Source organism: Gymnodraco acuticeps, unplaced genomic scaffold (assembly GCF_902827175.1).
Source record: "Gymnodraco acuticeps unplaced genomic scaffold, fGymAcu1.1, whole genome shotgun sequence".
NCBI lineage: Eukaryota > Metazoa > Chordata > Actinopteri > Perciformes > Bathydraconidae > Gymnodraco > Gymnodraco acuticeps.
This window is the reverse complement of record NW_022992289.1, coordinates 166,252-187,799: the sequence shown is the minus strand read 5'-3', so window position 1 is coordinate 187,799 and position 21,548 is coordinate 166,252. Positions and strand designations below refer to the sequence as shown.

The following is a 21,548-nucleotide window of genomic DNA, read 5'->3' as shown; positions in this document are numbered from 1 at the left end:
GTTTTGCATTCTTTTCCCCCCGACTCCCTCTCTTTGTTCCTCTTTGTGTTCCCGCCAGATGTTTCAGCCCATGATTTTGTTCATCCTCATTCTCGTTCTCTTCTCATCTCTCTCATACGGCGTCATCTTTAAGTTGGTCTTTCTCTTTGCGCTTTTCTTCGTACTCTAGTCCGTTTGTTTTTCTCCACACCATGTAGTCTGTTAGTTAATTTCCCCCCTCTCTCTCTCTGCTTATATTCTTTACCCATTTTCCGTTTTGTTTTTTGTGTTCCCCACCTGCTTTCTTTCCTCGTCCCCTCACTCCCGTTTGTTGTCTTTTGTCTGTTTTGTCCACCTCGAACATCTCCCCCTACCACCACCACTTCCTGCACCCCTGTATCCTTCACCTGTCACCCCCCTAACCCCCCCAACCCTCACCCTCCTTCCCTTCCCTCCCCCCACGTCACTCACAGTCCGGTCAGAGGGATGAGCTGGAGTGGCGTCTAGGACAGGAGCGAGGCGTGGAGTCCCAGAGCCAGAGACCCCCGGGACTCACTAGGTACCCCAGGCCCCTGGCTTTAAGAGCAGAGGTCAGTGCCCCCTCCCACCTGTGGGACTGAGTTAACACCGGCTCCACGAGCCCCGCACACCGAGCTTTCTGTAAAATGCTATTATATAATGATCGAAATTGATTAAAAGACAAATCTGATTTGGTTTCTGTGGAGCAAAATGTGTTTTTCTTTCCCATGGTGAAACAACAGCTCTGCAGGGCTCCAAAAGCATGTCATTCTATTTATTTTATTACACTTTTTATACAGCAAAATGAACAATTGAAAATAATCTATAGTCATGCTTTTGCAAAACCCATTCTGAAGGTGTCACACCTCAAATGTATTGCAGTTAATACTGGTAGGTAAACCAAAAAATACATTCATTTCGGGGGTTCTGGGGTTTGTTTTTGGAGCGTCTGTTAGCCTGAGATGCAGTGCACCATGGGAGGAAAACTTGCTCTACAGTGAAGAAAGTTATATCATTTACAGGTATATGTTAATTCTTAAAGGTTTGACTTTACATTTTGTTTACAGGAGATAGAAATCCCTAAATACTTCTCCAAAGTATATCAAGTGTATCCAATCTAATTCAATTTATACTCATGTGAAGTTAAATCTGAAAATGATGTTCTTGCCATAAGGTGGCTTCTCACATCCCAAACAAAAAGTGCCTCTGAGCTGATTTTGAGTTTTAGATAATTAAATGTTTCGATGTTTTGTTATGATCAGAAGCCGCTCAGCCCAGCATGTCTACTGACACTCACTGTCACTGTTTAATACTGAACAACTTCACTCACACTTAATATCACCTTCCACAACCACTGATCTTTATTTCATTATGTATTAATTGAACTCTTTTGATTTGACATTCTCTTTTATGCTTTAATAAATTCACACCATGAGCCCTGAACATTTTTGATAGATTTCGAAGTAGAAAGTGGATCGCATAATACTCAAGACCTAAGAAAAGTAGTGGCTTTTATTGCACCAAATGTTATGATTGCAGGTTCCCAAGATTCAATCTGCTGGTAGTTTGTTGCCCTTTAAAACAATAGTATGAGCGGCCATGCACAGCTGCAGTATAAGGACTTGTTAGGTATATGTATGCATAGTGTATCCCTGCTGAGTCAGCAGAGTGATGTCCTCTGTTCATCTCCACCGGCTGCAGCGTCATAACACGACTCAGCAAAGTAAACATATGCAAAGGTAGAAGAAGTACTCAGTAAGTAGTGATGCTAAATTGTAGAAAATACTCTGTTACAAGTACAAGTCCTGCATTCAAAAGCTTACTTAAGTAAAGTACACAAGTATCTGCATCAATATATACTTAAAGTACCAAAAGTACATTTCAGAATCATATATATCAAATTACTGGATTAAAAATGTTTGATGCATTAATGTGTCTTTCAAGGCTGGTAAAGGTGGCTAAGCTAATTGTAATTCTTTGTTTACTGCTGCTGGATATCTTAACCTATAATTATGTGTCAATGTTTTTATTAGATGACATATATTTTGTGTTGGCAAACAAACTGAATATTTAAAAGCTTTCAGATACATGTAGTAGAATAAAAAGTACGATAGTGGCTTCCAAACTGTAGAAGTAGGATTTATGAAAATACACAGGTTGAGTATAAGTACATAAAACATGCTCAAAAGTACAGTATTTAAGTAAGTGTACTTTTTTGCACCACTAACATATATATATAAGTGCAGCTGACACACACGTGTCACAATTCCCTCTAAAACACACAGAACCAAAGAGACAGGTGTTGCTAACATAGCTGCAGGATCCTCAGATCAGTTGGATCTTTCAGTGACTCTGCGCTTTATAAACCGGCTGTGTAATCGCTGGACACTGTGGATCATAATCGCTGCCTCATGCTTGTGTTCATAGAGAAATTGCCGGCTGTTATGTAATGCAGAGCGCTGGCAGTCACACATCACAGTTACAGTTACAGTACATCATGGGGACTCTGTGTGTCCCTGTGCTTTCTACCGCAGTAATCTGTGAGGTGGAATGAATGAATGGGAAAGCGGCTTGGACATGGCTGGATTATCTCTGCACTTTAGGCCTGTGTGATTTGCATTTGTCATTGGGCTGACAGGGAGGTGATCCAGGGTCAGGACACACTGAACAGCTCATCTTACTGTCGGAGGGGACAGAAAATGCCCAGCCTGCATGCACGATAGAAGAAAGAAAAACGCTACAGTTTCCAAATTGATTAAATCTACAGTTCAAGGATTGTTGAGGGACAGACAGGGATGTCTTGTAAACGAGTCGAGGAATCATTACATTCAAAACCATATACATAAGCATCTCACTTCCCTACAAGCATTTTCTCACCTGTAATACAAATTCAGTCAATGGTAGGAAGTGCTGTATTCGGCCTATATGATTTGTGAAGTGCATTAAATGAAAAAAAGAGGACTCGTAACACTTTCAAAACATAGTCATTTGGTGATAGAAACGTGATGTGTGTTTCAGTTCAAATAGAGTACATTTATTGTCCTATTTATTGAATTTATACATTTTCATTTTGCCCATTAGAGCTATTAGTAACTGTGTAATCATGCCTAATTTAAGTTTTGAAAAGAAAAAAAAACACCAATGTGATAGAAATACTTATGTTGAATACACCTATTCGCTTTCTGACCTTTAACCATCGATGATACGAAATGCTACTCTCTAATATATGAAGTTACAGTCAGCAGTTGGTTAGCTTAGCTTAGCATAAGGACAGAAACAGGGAACAGCTAGCCTGGCTAAAGCACCAATTAAAACATTATGTCTTGTTTGTTTATTTTGTACACATAGGAAAGCAACAAAATAACATTTGCGGGGGTGTTAATGTGCCAGACTATTTCTTTGCAAAATAGTTTTCATATTTCAGTTTTTAACAGTGCTGGTAGACAATTATTTTAAACCTCTGGACAGAGCAAGCTAGCTGTGTCGTCCTGTTTCCAGACGTAATGCTAAGCTACATTAACCAGCAGCCGGTTCCAGCTTCATATCTTAGTGGAAAGATGAGAAAGCCCTATCCATCTTCTGAAGTCTGAATATATTTTTGAGAATCTATACTAAAGCTTTTAAGTTGCTAGAAGAATAATTATGTATTCCAGATTAAAATGTCAGCATTAAATGATTGAAGAAGGAAGGTATGGGTTTTTTTCAATGTGTCCAAATCACCTTTTTTTTTGTCCTGATCAGTGAGCCATACAAGATTCAAGATTTCAAGATTCAAGGCTTTTATTGTCATGTGTACATAGCTACAGTGTAGTTATGACAAAGACAATCTTAGGTCACAGGCTCCTCCAACAGTGCACCACAATAAAACAGATAAAATAGTGCAAATAAAATATAATAGAAATAGTGCAAGAATAGTCTATATACAAGTAATTGGAATATGATATATTAGATATTAGATGATATTTTAGAAAACTAAAACCCTTGCGATTGTTTAATCAAGTAAAGCTTTAAATAGAGGCAATCAGAACGATAGTGAGACATCAATATGTGCTGTTATTAATCGAGGTTGTTGGTAAAGTGACTGTGTTGTTGTGGTTCAGCTCCGGGACGCGCCTGCCTCTGACCTCACGTTTCGTCTGGATCCTGAGCGCAGACTGAGAGGGCCGGAGGATCGAGAGGCCGTCGCTGCTCTGCCTCAGGTACTACTCTGCCGTCTGTCACACTGCATGGACATGAGAGCATGAAGAACTGTATCACACTTCACTTATTCTGCTGTCTGTGCTGGAGTTTCAACATGATTTTAATTAAGTGCCACCACTCGAGAGGAAACAAGGTTTTACTTTAATATCCATACTTGCATTTTCTATGAGAGATTGATTTTGCGCTTACTTGTATAAGAAATAAAAAAATGATGAGTAATCATTTTTTTAATGGAAAAAGAAGTAGCATCTGCATCTAGAAACAAGGGTCTTTGTTTTAAATTACTAAACTTTCAATAAGCTCACAAAATCAGACGGTAACAATTAAAACCCAAACAGTTTGTAGATTAGCAATTTCTTTTGGCAAAAATGCCCCAAATTCTCCAAATCTTACTTTTAAAATGTACATTAATTCCTTGTTATTCTGGCAGAATATCTTTGAGTTTTATATGATTTGTTGGACATAAAGTCTAATATCCCAAATTAAGCATTTTCTACAATTGTCTGACCTTTTTTGTCCAAACAGATTAAGATGAAATATATTTTTATTATTTCAATATACATGTTTTAAGTCTCTCAAAACAAAAAGACCTACTGAATCATTGGTGAAGTTGCATGTCCAAAATGATATAATAAAATAATAGATGTCTTAAGTGTCACTTACTTAGCTTCAGAAAGTATTTTACAAAATCACTTTAGCTGACAACATGATTCAAATATCTTCCCTTTACCCTCGTGCAGCCGGAGGACGATGCTCTGCGTCTGGAGGCGCAGCGCGGGGCTCTGGAGCTTCACGGCCTGCAGACTCACGACGTGCCGTGGCCTCAGGAGCGAGCCGTGCTGCAGCAGGAGGTCCGGCTCTTCAGACGCAACACCATCATCTTCTACGTGAAGCTCCGCAGCATCCTCACCAGCTGGAGGCTCGGGCGCAAGGACATGGGCGAGGAGGAGACCACACGTCAGGAGGTGAGAGGGTTTATACGTTTGAAGGCACTTGTTATTTTCTACGTTTATTGTGTTTCCCTGCATGTTTCATCATCACCATGCTGCAGATTTTTTAAGGTATTTTTGTTTTTATTTGATCAACTGTATGAAGCCGACATAAGGCCAAAGCTGGGTGATTAATTATCCGTAAATTGCAAAACACATTACACGATACATTTGATTACTTAAAGGTGGGGTAGGTAATTTTGGAGAAACCAGCTCGAGTGCGCAAGAATTTGAAAATACACAGCCGGAACAAATCTGCCACTTCCTTACAGAGCCCCTCCTCCAACACACATAAACACGCACATGACCAATGAGGGCACGAGATAAGTTTGTGCACAGATGGAAGGCTGACAGGCAGGTAGGCCATCCAGTTATTTAGCCGGGCCGGCTCAGATGATTGGTCGTGCTTTTTACAGAGCTACGGCTTCCACAGATGACATGTTTTTATGGATTTTTTGTCAAAGCATTTAAGATATTCATTGCTATCGGGATGTTAAGAGCATTCCATGGAATATAACAAAAAGTGTATCTCGAGCCGGTTTCTCAAACGTACCTACCCCACCTTTAATTCACAAAGCAATAAAGAATATCAGGAAGCGTTTGAGTTGATCAACAGGAATGAGATGTCCCAGAGAAGCGAGTCGTCCTGAGTTAAGTTCAGTCCTGATTGAAGGTCTTGTTAATTGCCCGGCTGATTGAGCATCTCCATTTGTTGTTTCGTCTTGTTGATTCAGCGGTCGATGCTTCACCTTTTCTTGTTACCTTCTTGTGCTTCCGGCTGATTAAACTCCTAATTTATGGGATTCATGTTTCAGTGGTTTTCTTTTTTCCTGGACATGTTAAGCATTGCTCTTCCCCAGAGAGCAGAGAGCATTTGAGCAGCATGGTGAGGTCTTTTTTTACTGATTTATCTATTGACTGAGATACACCCGGTTCCTCCTGTGTATCAAAAACAGTCATTTTGTGTCATAAAGATAAATATATCTTTGCTTTGTGAAATATTGCATTTATGTCCTGGATCGGGCATTTTGTATGTACTTGTGTACGTATGAATCCAAATTCTGATTATGTCCTGACTATTCATTATTTATTCATGAAGCGTCTTATGTTGAAACCTTATTTGCACCTGCAGACGGTGCAGCAGTGAGACGTCAACTTCAGGATGTTTACCTCCCGCCCTTAACTTGACCTTGAATCCTTACAGAATATTTCTCAATTCAGGTTTATTGTTAAAGCACTTAATCACCGTTACAGTTTCAAAGGGCTTCACAATGCTCCTTTTTAGAAACAGTCAAATAAAATGATGTTTCCCAGTTTTAAAACCTAGGTGAAAATGAGAAAGAAAGACCTGGTTTCAGTGCCCTTTCTTATCAACTTACAGACTTTAAAGAGGACATATTCTGCTCATTTTCAGGTTCATATTTGTCCCTTTGGAGGGGACTTTGGGATTTTAGCCTTTGGAGACCATTTACTTGCACACAAACCTATATAACACACTACAGGAAAGACAATAACCCCAAAAAGGCTAAATAGGGCCTTTAAGCCTGGTTCCTGATACGTCTGTAAGGGTGCAAATCTTTATACTTGACTTGACTTTTGCAGAGTTTTTGCGTTACCACCATGCGCAAGCATGAGCACATCACCCCAATTCTGGCTTCCCTCCACTGGCTTCCTGTCCATTTTAGTGTTCATTTAAAAATGTTATTGTTTGTTTTTGAATCGCTTAATGGGCTGGCCCCTCAGTACATCTCCTAAAGGTGTACACCCCCTCAAGGGCTTTGAGGTCGGCTGATCAGCTGCTGCTGGTAGTCCCTAAAACCAAGAAAAAGACCAGGGGAGACCGAGCCTTCTCAGCGGTAGCCCCCAGGCTCTGGAACGACCCATGTCAAATTGTCACCCACCCTCCAAACATTTAAGTCCCACCTCTTTTCCCTCGCTTTCGAGTCAGTTTGAGCTGTTTTATCGATTGTTATGCTTTTATTGTCTGTCCATAGCCTTTGTGTACCTTGTATTAATTCTTATGTGTGCCTTTTATCTATTATTGTAATATTATATTTTATTATAATGTTATGTTTGCTGTGAAGCACTTTGGTAAACCCTCTGTTTTAATATGTGCTATAGAAATAAAGTGGATTGGATGTGATTATCCTTGAAATGATAAAAAGACACATAGAAAAGGGAAAAAGCTTCACTTTCATGTGTTTAACCTTTTCTATAAAGATTGTTCTAATGAGAGCGGTTCATCTTTTATGCATGAAGTTCTTTATACAAAACATAATTAAGGTACAAATCCAACTATTAGATAACATTCACACTTAAACTACTGCAAATTAAAGATACGCTTAAAATGTCAAACATGAAATGAAAAGTATTACTCTTGGTGTACTTGAAAATGAAAAACATATATTTATATAAAAGTGAAGAAAATTACTATAACTAAAAAAATGTACTGTTGAAATTTAGCAGCAGTGTCATTTATTCAAAATAAAACCCAAACTATTTACCTGTGTGACTTTATAATGGTATGAATGTGACAGGATGTGTGTATTAATCCTGTGGTGTTTCTCTGCCTCTCTCCCATTGCATGCTGGGAAAAGCTCAGCGACAGTGAGCCTGAATGTGTTGGTACAAAAAAGAAATGAGCGCATGAATTAAAATGCAGGCTTTTCATGTCATCTGTTCCAGTTTGAGAAGTTGGAGGGCATCCCAGAGCTGGGGGTGATGCTGGAGCAGGCGGAGGGGGGGGAGGAGCGAGACGACAGGCTGTGTTTACAACAAACTCCAGAGGACCTGTCCGACCCGGGACCCGTCCTCTCGCAGACGTCACCTGACCGACACCTGCCGCACCAGAGACAGGTAAATGTTCTGGTATATGGATATTTTTCCTAAGTATATTGGACTGTATCATTGTAAATGGAGGATGACCTTATATATAACCCATCTTTTATTTCATTTTTTTTATACCTGTGTTATTTACGTTCTCAGTGTTATTATTGATTTGATTTTTCATATTCTCATGTTTAATCTTTAGGATTTGAGACCTTAAAGTGCACCTATCATACTATTTTTAGGCAATAGCATAGGTCTCAGATATATAAAAAAATGTCTATGAACGTATGAAGTGTTTTGGTCAAAATACCAAACAGACCACCCATTCTAGCCTCATATCCCTCCATTTCACTTCCTGTTTCAAAAGTGCTGATTCTGGGTATAAACTGGTCTCAATGAGATTTTCACCTGTATAAATAAAGGCTAAATAAAATAAAATAAGAGGGGGCGGAGCTTATGCTGGCTCATGCGGGACCTGGCAGACACTGTCTAAAATGCTGCGGTGATGAAACGCAAGGATTATTAGATCATGGATTATTTCTGAAACAGTATGGAGCTCAAAGGCTTTCTCTCTTGCCGGTTATACCACAAGGCGAGTTCCTTTTTATTTCCTGCTTCTTCACACACATGCTCTCCAGTACAGGTTAGCTCTGAGTGTTAGCGATGCTAATGTAAACACTGACCATATTACGTCCAAAACAGTCGGACATTGTTTCTGATAGCAACGTTTCTGATAGGGCCGTGGGTCCGCTGCTTATATTATTACGTCATATCGGCCGCAAATCTGGATCAGCTCCGTTGTAGCCCCTGTTTTTAGAGATTTGGGTACGGAGGAAAAGAGAGATTTTTATTTTCTGACGCTGCGTCCGACACACCGGGGACACATATTTATGTATAAAAGACATCAAAGAGTTCATTTTGCATGATAAACATGTTGTGACTCCTTGTTAAAGAAACTGTTCATCTAAATTGGAGTACTAATGGATGTAAAGGAGAATGTGAGAAAATAACTAATAAAGAATACGTTTAAAAAAACAAAATTAGGAATAAGTGCAGTTAAATGACTTTTTAACCTACATTGGACACATCATTATTTAAATATTTTGAGTTAGTCCATTGTTTTTACCTGATGAATTAGGAATGAATATGATTCTACCATTTGTTTTAATATGTTACTCGTAGCTTAGGCCTACAATAAATCTTCGAATCACAAAAACATCCGATGCCATAAAAAAAGATTTCTGATTAATTAAAATTATAATTCAATTATAAGTAATTTTATGGCAGTTTTATTTGAAAGCTGTAAAGTACTTCGAAGTGCCTCATGTTGAAATGTGCTTTATAAATACACTTCTTTAAATCAAACCCTCCATCTTGAATAAATGTATGTTTTGGGCGAGTTTGGACCTTTGATTGTTCCTCTCGTTCATTGTGTTCAGATGAATGTTTGGCAGCCGATCATTAGAGCTGGTTGGTAGGGTATGCAGATGAGAGTTCTGGCCTAGATAACTGGTTAGAGGCAGCAATTATTTTCGAGTACACCCAGTTTTTATGCTTATTGTTTACACAAAAATATGGACGCTCAGTGACATGCAAAGGAGACAAAAGGAGTGCTGTTCCTCAGGACGCCGAATGTTTTCACCCAAACATCGTGTGTGTTGAGATCTGCTTTCAGTGTGTCTGTGGATCACTTATCCACTCTATAGAACTACAGAAAGTACAGTAGGCATTTTGGGTCGGATGCATTATTAAGCAGTTTTGCAAGTGCTCTACTTTCTCCCTGTGTTTTGATTTTGCACGACATCAGAAGAGCTGTTTGCACAGTGATATAACATTGTTTCTGTTCTCTGTGAGTTCAGTTTTAACAAGCGTGCACAGTAGACAATATTATAAGCTTAATGCATGAGAGCAGAAATGCAGACTTAGTTGCTTAGTAAGCATTTGAACACGAGGCTACTACAGCGGAGCGGAGCATAATTCCTGCAGGCAGAGTGAGATAGAGTATGTTAAGCCGGAGAGAGGTCATTGAAAGATTTCAGTGAGGAGATGCACGTGATTTAGGCATCTGTGTGTCTGGATGTATTCTGGTGCTGAAGAGTATACTGATGAAGTGCTAAAGTGTGTGTAAATACTGTCGATGAGATGAGGTGTTTACCAATAGGGATTGCATGATAGAGGATTTTGTTTCAGATTGTCCTAAAAAACACTTCCATTATTTGGATTATCGTGAATATACTCACATTAATGACTTGAAAAAGCTGGCTGCCATGGGAGAGAAGTGAAAAATAAAGCCTGGTTTTAAAAACACGTGAATTTTGATGCAAGAAAGAAACATTTCGACTGTTCTTATCCTTTATCTTTTCAGGGCGACCTTATGATCTATGGTTTCCTTATTAAAGATTGTTTGATTTTCATTAAAAAATGTGTTTGTCTGCTGCAATAACATATTATTTTCTTAGCTAAATGTAAGTTAGGTAGGTCCTCACAGAGATATAACTCAACACAACTTTATTTATGTATTTATATAGCATATTTTATACAAACATGAAGCCTAAAGTCCTTCACAAAAGAAAATAATAGGACATATTTTATCAAACAAGACAACCGGATATCTTCGACCTCAGGATTCAAGTTTCTTCAACTTATTGAGAAAAGCTTTATTGCCTTGTCAACTCATCTTTCAAACAATATTTGATTGTCTTTCTGTTATTCCAACAATCCCTTACTCTGTTTTTTTCAAAATGAACCCTTAGTTAGATGGAAATATATTTGTTTTACGGAGACAGAACATTAAATTGGCAACAGCAACAAACAAAAAAACCTCTACCGCATAGTCAGACAATCGGCAATATCGAATATAATTGTCCAACCATTATTTACATCCGTTCATTGGCAGGAGACAAGGAAGGGTAGATTGGAAAGGACAAGGGTAAGGAAAGAAAAAGGGGACGACATACTGTAGATGGGAAACAGGATGGAGAGCACAATTTGATTTAAAAGCACTTACAACACAGGTTCATCCCCAAGTGCTCTGAGAGAGAAACAAAGGACACAGATAGGAAGCTTCAAGATAAAGACAGAACCTGCTGAGCTCACTCACGCCTGGATTAACCTCTGCTAAATAAAAAGTATTAAAAAACAAAAAATGCGACACCATTGTTGAGCAATAACACTTATGTGTACTTAGTTCAAATTATTATTATTGCTGGCTGCCTTCTTAGTTTGGCTATTTTAACAGGAATCTGTGAGTAACTCTGTGCAATGTACACTGAACAAAAATATAAACGCAACACTTTTGTTTTTGCTCCCATTTTTCATGAGATGAACTCAAAGATCTAAAACATTTTCTATATACACAAAATAACCATTTCTCTCAAATATTGTTCACAAATCTGAAAAGATCTGTGATAGTGAGCACTTCTCCTTTGCCGAGATAATCCATCCCACCTCACAGGTGTGGCATATCAAGATGCTGATTAGACAGCATGATTATTGCACAGGTGTGCCTTAGGCTGGCCACAATAAAAGGCCACTCTGAAACGTGCATTTTTGCTTTATTGGGGGGGTCCGAAAACCAGTCAGTATCTGGTGTGAGGGGTAGAGGTAGGGTTAGGGTAATGTTGTGAATCGAGTCGTCCATAACATACGCCTGCCCATACCATAACCCCACCACCTGTCTAATCAGCATCTTGATATGCCACACCTGTGAGGTGGGATGGATTATCTCGGCAAAGGAGAAGTGCTCACTATCACAGATCTTTTCAGATTTGTGAACAATATTTGAGAGAAATGGTTATTGTGTGTCACTGTTTATAGAAAATGTTTTAGATCTTTGAGTTCATCTCATGAAAAATGGGAGCAAAAACAAAAGTGTTGCGTTTATATTTTTGTTCAGTGTATAATTCTACCTCTGTTATTTAGCTTCTACCACACTTCAGTATGTTACACTTCATTTACTCCATAAATAATGCTGCTGCTGCGTTCCTATCTGAATGTGTACTTTGTAAATTGTTATAACTTTTAATTTTGTGTATACCTTTTATCTTTATTCTTTGCTGTAACCATGTACATTTCTGCTCTGTGGGACGACTTATCAGAATCAGAATTCCTTTATTAGTCCTGCAGCGGGGAAACTTAAAGCGTAACAACAAAAGTGACATAGCAGATAAAAGGCAAGCTAAAGTGGCTAACATGTTAAATATAGAGATGCACACATTGAAAATTATATAAAAATAAAGACAAATACGTACTCATCCATGGAAGGAAAAAAAATGTGTATAAGCATTTAAATAGGTAATTGAACATGAGATACTATAAAAATGATGTTTTGAACGTAGAAATTAGTATGGTTATTGCACCGTAGAATCACCAAAAGGATAGAATGGGAGGGATGAACCCCTCTTTAATGGTCACACATGCAGAGCACACAGTGAAATGTGTTCTCTGCTTTTAACCCACCCTAGTACCAGGAGTCTAGTACTAGGAGCAGTGGGCAGCTATTGTACAGCGCCCGGGGAGCAATGAGAGTGGGGGGGGAAAGGGGATGTCCGGTGCCTTGCTCAAGGGCACCACGGCAGGGCAGGAGGTGAACTGGGACCTCTCCAAGTAGCAGTCCACACTCCATTGTTAGGTCTGGTCAGGGACTTGAACCAGCGACCCTACGGCTACCAGTCCCTACTGACTGAGCCACTGCCGGTCTATAGTGCACGTTACAGGTGTATTGCACATGATCTCACAGTCTGTATTGTGTGTATTGTCTGCCAGGGGTCGTGGTGGTTGTAGAGCCGTTGTGGAAGGAAGGGATTCTGTAAACAGGTTTAAATATCCTAATTCTGGGAATTGAAAATAAAAGTGGTTTAAAGGTTTGGATAAAAGTAACACAGGGGAAAATGTGTTGTCTGGAGATGCTAAAAGGATTGAAAGAGAAGGATGAAAGGAATATAAAAAGGTTAAAAAACGGTCAAAGGAACTATAATTTCACGGGGAGACTAGGGGTAGAGGAATGTGAGAATTCGGTTAGGGGTATTGTCAAATATCTGGAACAAACCAGAAACATGCAGGTCCGCTGCAACTCTGACTACTTTAAATCCAGGCTGAAGACTTTCTTTTTGCCGCTACTTTTAATTGAACTATTCACATCTTACACGGCACTGTAACTGTTATTCATGTACCTGTGTTATTCATGTTTTATTATCTTTGCTTTTTAATGTTTCTAATGTGTTTTATGCTCTTAATGTCTTCATTTTTGTAAAGCACTTTGAATTGCCTTGTGTTGAAAAGTGCTATATAAGCAAACTTGCCTTGCCTTGATTCTGAAATGATTGTTCTCTCCTCTCTGCAGTTCGGGGAGAACCGGCAGGTGCTGCAGGCGGTGCGCACGCTGCTGGAGGACGTGAGGGCGGAGCTGACGGAGGAGGAGGCGCGGCGCTGCCAGCTGCAGACGACCTACGCCAACGACAAGGCCGCCTGGGAGGTCAAGTGGGCCGAGGTGAAGAGCCGCTGCGGACAGGTACAGATGGCGACTCAGCGTCCTCCTTAAAGGGACAGGACACAATCTGCTGTAGAGACTAACGGGGCATTCATTAGGCTGCCAGGTGACAGTAAACATGTTCTCCAGGGAGGAAATCCAACCCAGGGCAAGGTGGTAAGGAGATGAAACAAAGGAATATGTATTTGTTTTTAAGCCTTCTCTCTGGGCTGTAGTTTTAAAGTGCAGCAATGATATTCAAATTCAAAGGTGTTATTGTCATATAAGCTACAGTGTAGAAATGGCAATGCAATTCTTCTGACCTGAGCTCCTCCAACAATGCAACATATATAATAAAATACAAAATAAGAAGTAGTGCAAAAAGTATATACATGTCAATAGAATATGGGATATGTACAAGAACAGAATATGAAATTAAATAATGTAAATTAAGACTAAATTAAATATGGTTTATTGCAGTGAAGTTATTCTTAATAATAATAATCACTAGAAGGGTTGGGAGGGTTACCTTAAAAATGTAATCTGTTCTTAGTTACCTATGATAGCATGTGATCAGTAACCTAGTTTTGAAAGTATCACAATATAGAAGTAATTAACCTTTCTGTTCATTTTGATCAACCTCAATATCAAGATCGAATGCAATAAATACAAAATAAATATCAAATAAGATGTAGCAACAATGATATAAGTTGGGTCCTATACAGAAAGGGGCGGACTGGGACTAAAAATCAGCCCGGGACTCTCGTCCGGGCCACTTCGGTACCGGCCACTGCCTACAGAACTTAACAGCTTACACAGAAGAAATACAATCTATTTAGCAAAAGACACAATATGCTCTTGTTTACTACATACTGCATTAGTTTGTGTTTGAGTACTGCATATGGATAAAGAAAGTCCTCTGTTTTGCTGCTGTAAGGGAATACAACCTGTATCCTGATGACGTAATCCCGTTACATGTAATCCGTTATTCCCCGAGCTTGATCACCAGTAACAAACAAATGGACAGAATCCAATTCATAATCACCCCTTGAAAATGCAATTAAAAAAGGAAGGGGCTGCTCTGAATGAGACCACACAATGATGAATCACCTGCTCAATCATTCAGCACGGTTCGACGTTCCTCTAATCATCCCTTTGTGAACTCAGAACAGCTGTTACCTTTTTATAAGCACTCGTTATGGGAGTTTGTATTTGTAGATTAGGAGCAGAGTATCTTCATCTGAACTTGATAGGAGTACATGAAATATGATATGAGTTCTGTGTCACTATTACAAATATTTTGATTTGCGATTACAGTAAATGGCTTCGAGATTGCAAACAAACTTTAGTTGATATTTGCTCAAATTGTTGACATAGCTTGGATAACATTAATGTAGTTCTCAACACCTTAAAAATAGCTTCCTATTGAGTGGCGTTAAGGAGAGTGCAGCTCGCAGGAAGTTAAAGAAACAGACTTCAACAGAGACTTACTTAAAGGTCCACTATTATACTCTTTTTCAACAATATATTATAGGTCTCAGATATATACAAAACATGTCTCGGATGTGTTTGGCTCCAAACACCAAACAGATTATTGTAGCATCCCATAATCCCCTCTGTTTCAAAAGTGCTGATTCTGTGTCTGTAGCTTTAAATGCTAATGAGCTGCTGCTGGCCACGCCCCTCTGAGAGATGATTGGTTTAAAAATACACATGCTATAGGAGGAGATTCAGGTGATAAAGTGGGTGGTTATTGGCTAATTGTGAACAGTGTGACATCACAAAGCGGCCAAAATCTGATCAGCTCATTTTCTGACATAAATGGATCAGGAAAAAAATCACCCCACGATTTCAAAATGTATTTTTTAAATCATGAGATTAATGAGGCAAGAATTATCTATCCATCCAATATCATGAGACATATCGCAATTGCAATATTAGTCAATATAATGGAGTTATTTTTCCCATATCGTGCAGCCCTGATTTTCACACTCAGTTTACTGTTACCATAATTTCACCTGGCACATTTTATTTGCATTGTGTTTTAATTTAATAGTAAATAAAAATGTCAATACTAGGTCTGCAGTGAGAAGTGGAAGTTCGTTTAAAGGTCCCCTATTATACTGTTTTTCATCAATATATTATAGGTCTCAGATATATACAAAACATGTCTCTGAAGTGTTTGGTTCCAAACACTAAACAGATCATTGTAGCATTACCCATAATCCCCTCTGTTTCAGCCCTGTTTCCAAAGTGCTGATTCTCTGTCTGTTACTTTAGATGAAAACAAGGAGCCCCTCCCCACGCCCCTCTGAGAGAGATTTGGTTACAAAGAACACAATGGTGCTCTAGGAGGAGATTCAGGTGATAAGGTGGGGGGGGGGGGGTTACCTTGGTTGGTGATTGGCTAATGGTTACACAAGCCAAAACATCGTTATGACATCATAAAGTGGCCATAACCTGATCAGCTCATTTTCAGACAGGTTTTTGTAGAAATGGATCAAAAAGAGAGAGAATCTTTGTTCCTGAAACTTTCAGAGTCTCTTTCCACAGAGGGGACACATGTTGATGTAGAAGAGACAGGAACAAGTGGATTTTGCATAATAGGTGACCTTTAAAGCAGTGGTTCTCAAACTTTTTCTGTCAGGCCCCCCCTTTGGAGAAAAAAAAAAGTTGGGCCCCCCCAACACAAATAGTCAGGCTCAGTGGCGGCGCCAGAGATTTATTGTGGGGATGCTGTGGGGTAGCTTGACGTTTCATAGAGGGTGCTCAAACATTTAGGGTTTCCCATTAATGTACCGGGCCTCGGGCGCTACAGTGGAATGTTCTACTGCAACACTCCCCACGCATACACACAGTGTACCCGCGACTGTTACAATGAAGGCACGATAATCAGCTCACGGCATATAGGTGTAAGCAGGGGTCAAGTGCTATTTTTATAGGTGGTGTGTGGACCTAACCTAGGGGGGTCCGGGGGCAAGCTCCCCCGGGAAGATTTTTAAATATTGAAGTTAAATGCATCAATCTGGTGCACTTTGAGAGCAACATGAAGAGATCTATGGATACATCTCTCAACACCCATTTGAAACTGAACTGTAAACAGATTTACTATTTCTTTATGGATATTTTACAAATCACCCACTTTATTCTTTTTTTAATGTCATATAGTATTTCATACCTGTTTTTAATTTATTCTCTTATTTTTTTATAACTATAATGATCATATAAATGTGTGCCTCGGAAATAATAGTTTACATTAATGGTGACCAAAACGTTTGAGACCCACTGAGATAACACTGAGAGAGTCCTTTAGCTCACTGAGCATCTCAGTCTGGCAGGAGAGGACTCTCCGTTAGCGTAGCTCCCTAGCACCAGAAGCTAACAACAACGATCTCCGGTACCGGTGCGCTCTCTCGCGCTCACACACAATGGCTCGTTCCACATACACACACACACACACACACACACACACACACACACACACACACACACACACACACACACACACACACACACACACACACACACACACACACACACAGAGCCGAGCTTTAATGAAACACAGAGACCCAGAGGTAATAGTACTGTACTGCATCATATTATTTTCGAATCAATAATTTTTCAAAATATGATTTTTTTTTTTTTTTTAAATAACCATTCTTCCTCCTGGTCTCTCGCGCCCCCCTGTCATGCCTCTGCGCCCCCCACTTTGAGAACCACTGCTTTAAAGGAAAGGTAGAGCAGTGTGGCGAAGAAGGAAATGAAGTCGATTATGTTTTGGAGCCTCAATGTCTGCTTCGTCAGATTTTGACTTGAGATATTCTTTCCCTTTTAAAGGGCAGAGCACGATCCGGATCAACAGATCACTGTGGGGGAAAAAGGACAGCACACAATCAATTTGAGGATATTCAATATTTAGTTTCTCGCATTAGAGGATTTTGAAACTTTCCTCCCGATATATAAAAAGTAACTGCAGTTTTGGGAACCAATTAAGATCAGGTTGATTTATAGAAAGAAGATTATCTTTTGAACTCCCATGCTCTTAATCTGAAAAGCTTTTACATGGTTCATATCCTCCCACAGAGCAGAGGTCGCTGAGGGCTTCAACGAGAACTAATTTACTCTCCTCTGATAGCGCCATGTTGAGCTCTTCTCTCCCTCCACGGTGCTTCGTACTGATTAAGACTTCAGAAACATGCCCCCAAACTTCTACTCAGGATTATTACACAGCCCAGCAGAGCGGAGCAGAATTTGAAATTATCTTCACCTGTGTGTTTATATTTTGGAATAAGGGTATTTTTGAGGTATTAATAACAGGCTGGCTCATGTCTGATAGTCTGGTTTGGCATCATTTAAAGCATCCTAAAAAACGGTCTATATATTTACTATATTTATAATGTCTTACATCTTGGTTTTTAAATTAGCAGCCATTACTGTACTAGTTATCTTCTCCAGTATGTAATCATACACGTTTTCAACCCGATATGAAAGTATGCAAGAAGAGCATTTGTGAACGAGGGTAATTTTAGCTGCTGTTTGAAGTCAGCTTGCTCCTCGACTTGTTACTGTACATCTTCAAATTAAAATATAACATCAGACTCCATCAAAAGATTTCTTATTCATTAAAATGCGGCACTTTTATCCTCAAAATATTTAAAGTTTATTATTTAGCTTTTTTGTCATTTCACTAGATTGCACAATTTAATTGAACCCAACCAAACAATGTATAAAAGTCAACTTTATTGTCAATTTTTCAGTTTGTGTGTACAGACAGAGAGATCGAAATACCGTTTCCCACAATCCCAAATATAAATTTAAATAAAAATATGTATAAAATATGTATATCCCATATATACACAATCAACAGACACATTTACTCATATGCACACATTAAGATAAAAGCACAACAATCAATATACAAAATAACAGTGACTTCAATATTTGAGAATGTACATTAGTGCAAAATTGTCCATAGCAGCGTAAAAAGTGCCTGGTGCTGGATTTGAGTGTCTGAGTAAAACGTTAAAGCCGTCTGAAGATTACAAAGCCCGGTTCTTCCAGAGTGGCTTTCCTCCGACGCTCTGCAGCTTTGAAGATGTCTGCAGTTCATCTGAATCCTCGGTTCATGTCCTTCCTCCAGAGACCGGTGTGAAGAATACATTTGGGAGGGGAGACCTGACTCAAGTTTTAACTCTGTGTTTCTGTCGACTACAGAACAACTCCTGGTGCTTTGTGATGCCTTCTCCTAATCTCATTGCTTCTTTGTGAATAGAACTAACTTAGTTTTTATAATGTATTGGAAGACATAACAAGACCTTAAAAAAGCCCATTTGGTGTGTTGCTTCAGGTACCAGAAAGTCAAGTTTGAGAAACAGATGTGTTGTAAATTGCACATCGATTCAATATTTTAAGATAGGACTTTACAGCTCTGAAAAAACTATAACATCAGCATTTTATTTAATAACTTTTTTCACGACAATTGCAAAGTAAAGAATGGAAATTCAGCATATTGCAAATTTGACAGATGCTTTATACAATCAATCAATCAATCAATCAATGTTTATTTATATAGCCCAATATCACAAATGTTACATTTGTCTCAGTGGACTTCACAGTTTGTACAGAATATCAGTATGACAATACGACACCCTCTGTCCTTAGACCCTCACATCGTACAAGGAAAAACTTCCGAAGAAAACCCACAGTTTAAAGGGAAAAATGGGAGAAACCTCAGGGAGAGCAACAGAGGAGGGATCCCTCTCCCAGGACGGACAGACGTGCAATAGATGCCGTGTGTAAATTGAAAAGATAATACATTTCACAGCGTAGGTAGACCAAATGTTTGGAAATGCAATAAGAAGATGAATCCACGAGGATGTCAGCAATCCTGTGGGAGCCATCAGGGAATTAGTATGATGAGAGTCTGGTAGGACCGCAGAGACAGGTTCAGCCACGACTCGAAGTCCAGGACTCAGGAGGATAGAGTATATGATCTTCAATTTATTTTTCTTTCTTTTAAAAACATTTATTCATTCAAACAAATAGTTTCTCACTCACCTCAAGATTTAGGCAGTTTTAGTTGTATTTGCCACGATCTTGAGAAATAAACCTCATTGCCAACAATGGAGTTTAGAACAATTGCATTTAAAAACTCAGCAGTAGCAACTCCTTCCAGAAACATTGTTCTAGGTACTCTGTATTATAAAAAAGCATTATACTGCAGCCAGTTTATTTAGGACTATTTCTTCAATTCCAAATAATCCAATAATTCTAATATAAATTATGTTATAAATTCGGTGAATCAACCTTTTAATTGGAACCATGTTAATTGTTGTGGTATTTCCTCATAACAACACTTTTTCTTTGGCTTCATTACTTATTTTTATAGCATAACTTTATAATGACTTATTAACCCAACTTCTGTGTATAAATGTGTCTGTTGATTGTGTATATATAGGATATGCATATTTTTATATATATTTGTATTTTTGTATTCGGGATTGTGGGAAACGGTATTTTGATCTCTCTGTCTGTACACACAAACTGAAAGATTGACAATAAAGTTGACTTTTGACTTCTTTACCAGCCGGACGAGGAGGTGGAGGGCGAGGTGCGAGGAGAAGCTCAGGGAGATGAAGGGGATCCGGATGAAGACCCCGAGAGAGAGATGAATCTGGAGCGGGACGAGCACCGGCGGCTGCTGGCCGACAGCCACAGCACGTCTCTGGACCTCAGCTGGAAGCTGCAGCACGGGGAGAAGAGATGGAGCCGAGAGAGGGGCGAGCTGCTGGAGCGCCACGACCAGGAGAGGCAGGAGTGGGACGGCAGCATGAGGGAGCTGCACCGCAAGATGGAGAGGGTGAGAGGATCTTAGAAAAATATCACTCGTCACCGGCTTGAGCTCCAATAATCAGGACACATGTATTTATTATCCTCTCAAGAATGGAAGTAGTCATCACATTTGGTGCAACTAGTTCCTGAACAGTGTCCTTCACATGCTGATATGCAAGAGAGGGAGTTACACAGTCACAAGATGGAGGAATAGAAAGCAGTATTCAATGTTTACTTCAGATTAGCTCCACGTCAGAAATGAGCATGCTTGTCATATGTCTATCTCCATAGAGGCTGAATCATCATGTTAATCACATAGCTATCGTATGCCTAAAACAGTCCTGATGCTCTTCTAGGTCATCATACACTCTGATATTGGAAGAGTACATTCAGTATTTTCCCAACAGAGGATCTTATCTTTGTAATCTATGACATCTATCGCACATCTGTCCCTCCTCTGTTGCTCTCCCTGAGGTTTCTTTAACTTTGGGGTTTCATTTGGAAGTTTTCAGAGTGTGTCATATTCGTATTCTGTCCCCTGAGAAAACCAATGCCAATCTCCATCTCTTAAGAGAACACCTTCATGGGTGATGCTATGTCTAAAGGTGATAATCATTTTACATTCACATGCAGCAGAGAAAATCAGATTCAGGCTAAGATTTACAGCTTAACATTTTGAATAAAATAATCTGAACTCGCAGCCTTGAACCCTTTTGAATGAACTGCTTAAGTGTAAACTAAAGTAAACTAGGAAAACACATCTAAAAGATCTGAAGCTTTTTCTTGTTAAACGATGTTAGTGTGTGTTTATATAAGAAAGAGTGACAAAGCACCTCTATATGCGATTATCTTGTCTGTTCCTTAGTACTCTGCAAGGTTAGACACAATACAAACTCAGGTTTACTGAATAATGTATGTCTTTTGTGAGATTTATTTAGCAGAACTGCAGCGTCTCGACTCTGTTTGATGTTCAAGGCCGGATTGAGCTGGTTAATTTAATATGAGTGTGATAGTATTTACATATAAAGCATGGGCTGGAATATTAACACACTCAGAAAATAGCAAGAAAACTGCTGATGCAACGCTGAATGAAGAGACAGAGATACATGCTGAAAGTTATGAAACACAGATCACCACATGAACTGATAACAGTGGGTGAAAGTGAACAAGTGATGGGGGGGGGTCTTCCTTTAACCTTGAGCCTAAATCAAGGCACTTACCTCTGAGTGCTACAG

General features: G+C 39.2%; 1 protein-coding gene across 1 annotated transcript in view; it reads left to right on the top strand.

Moving 5' to 3' along the window:
* LOC117540848 (microtubule cross-linking factor 1) overlaps positions 1-21,548 on the top strand; it is a 79,186-nt gene that overhangs the window by 44,927 nt on the left and 12,711 nt on the right. Inside the window, exons 6-11 of the mRNA XM_034207731.1 lie at positions 408-569; positions 4,098-4,196; positions 4,938-5,162; positions 7,872-8,042; positions 13,357-13,524; positions 20,069-20,341. Of these exons, the coding sequence (XP_034063622.1) occupies positions 408-569; positions 4,098-4,196; positions 4,938-5,162; positions 7,872-8,042; positions 13,357-13,524; positions 20,069-20,341 (1,098 nt within the window). The remainder of the gene's footprint in view (positions 1-407; positions 570-4,097; positions 4,197-4,937; positions 5,163-7,871; positions 8,043-13,356; positions 13,525-20,068; positions 20,342-21,548) is intronic.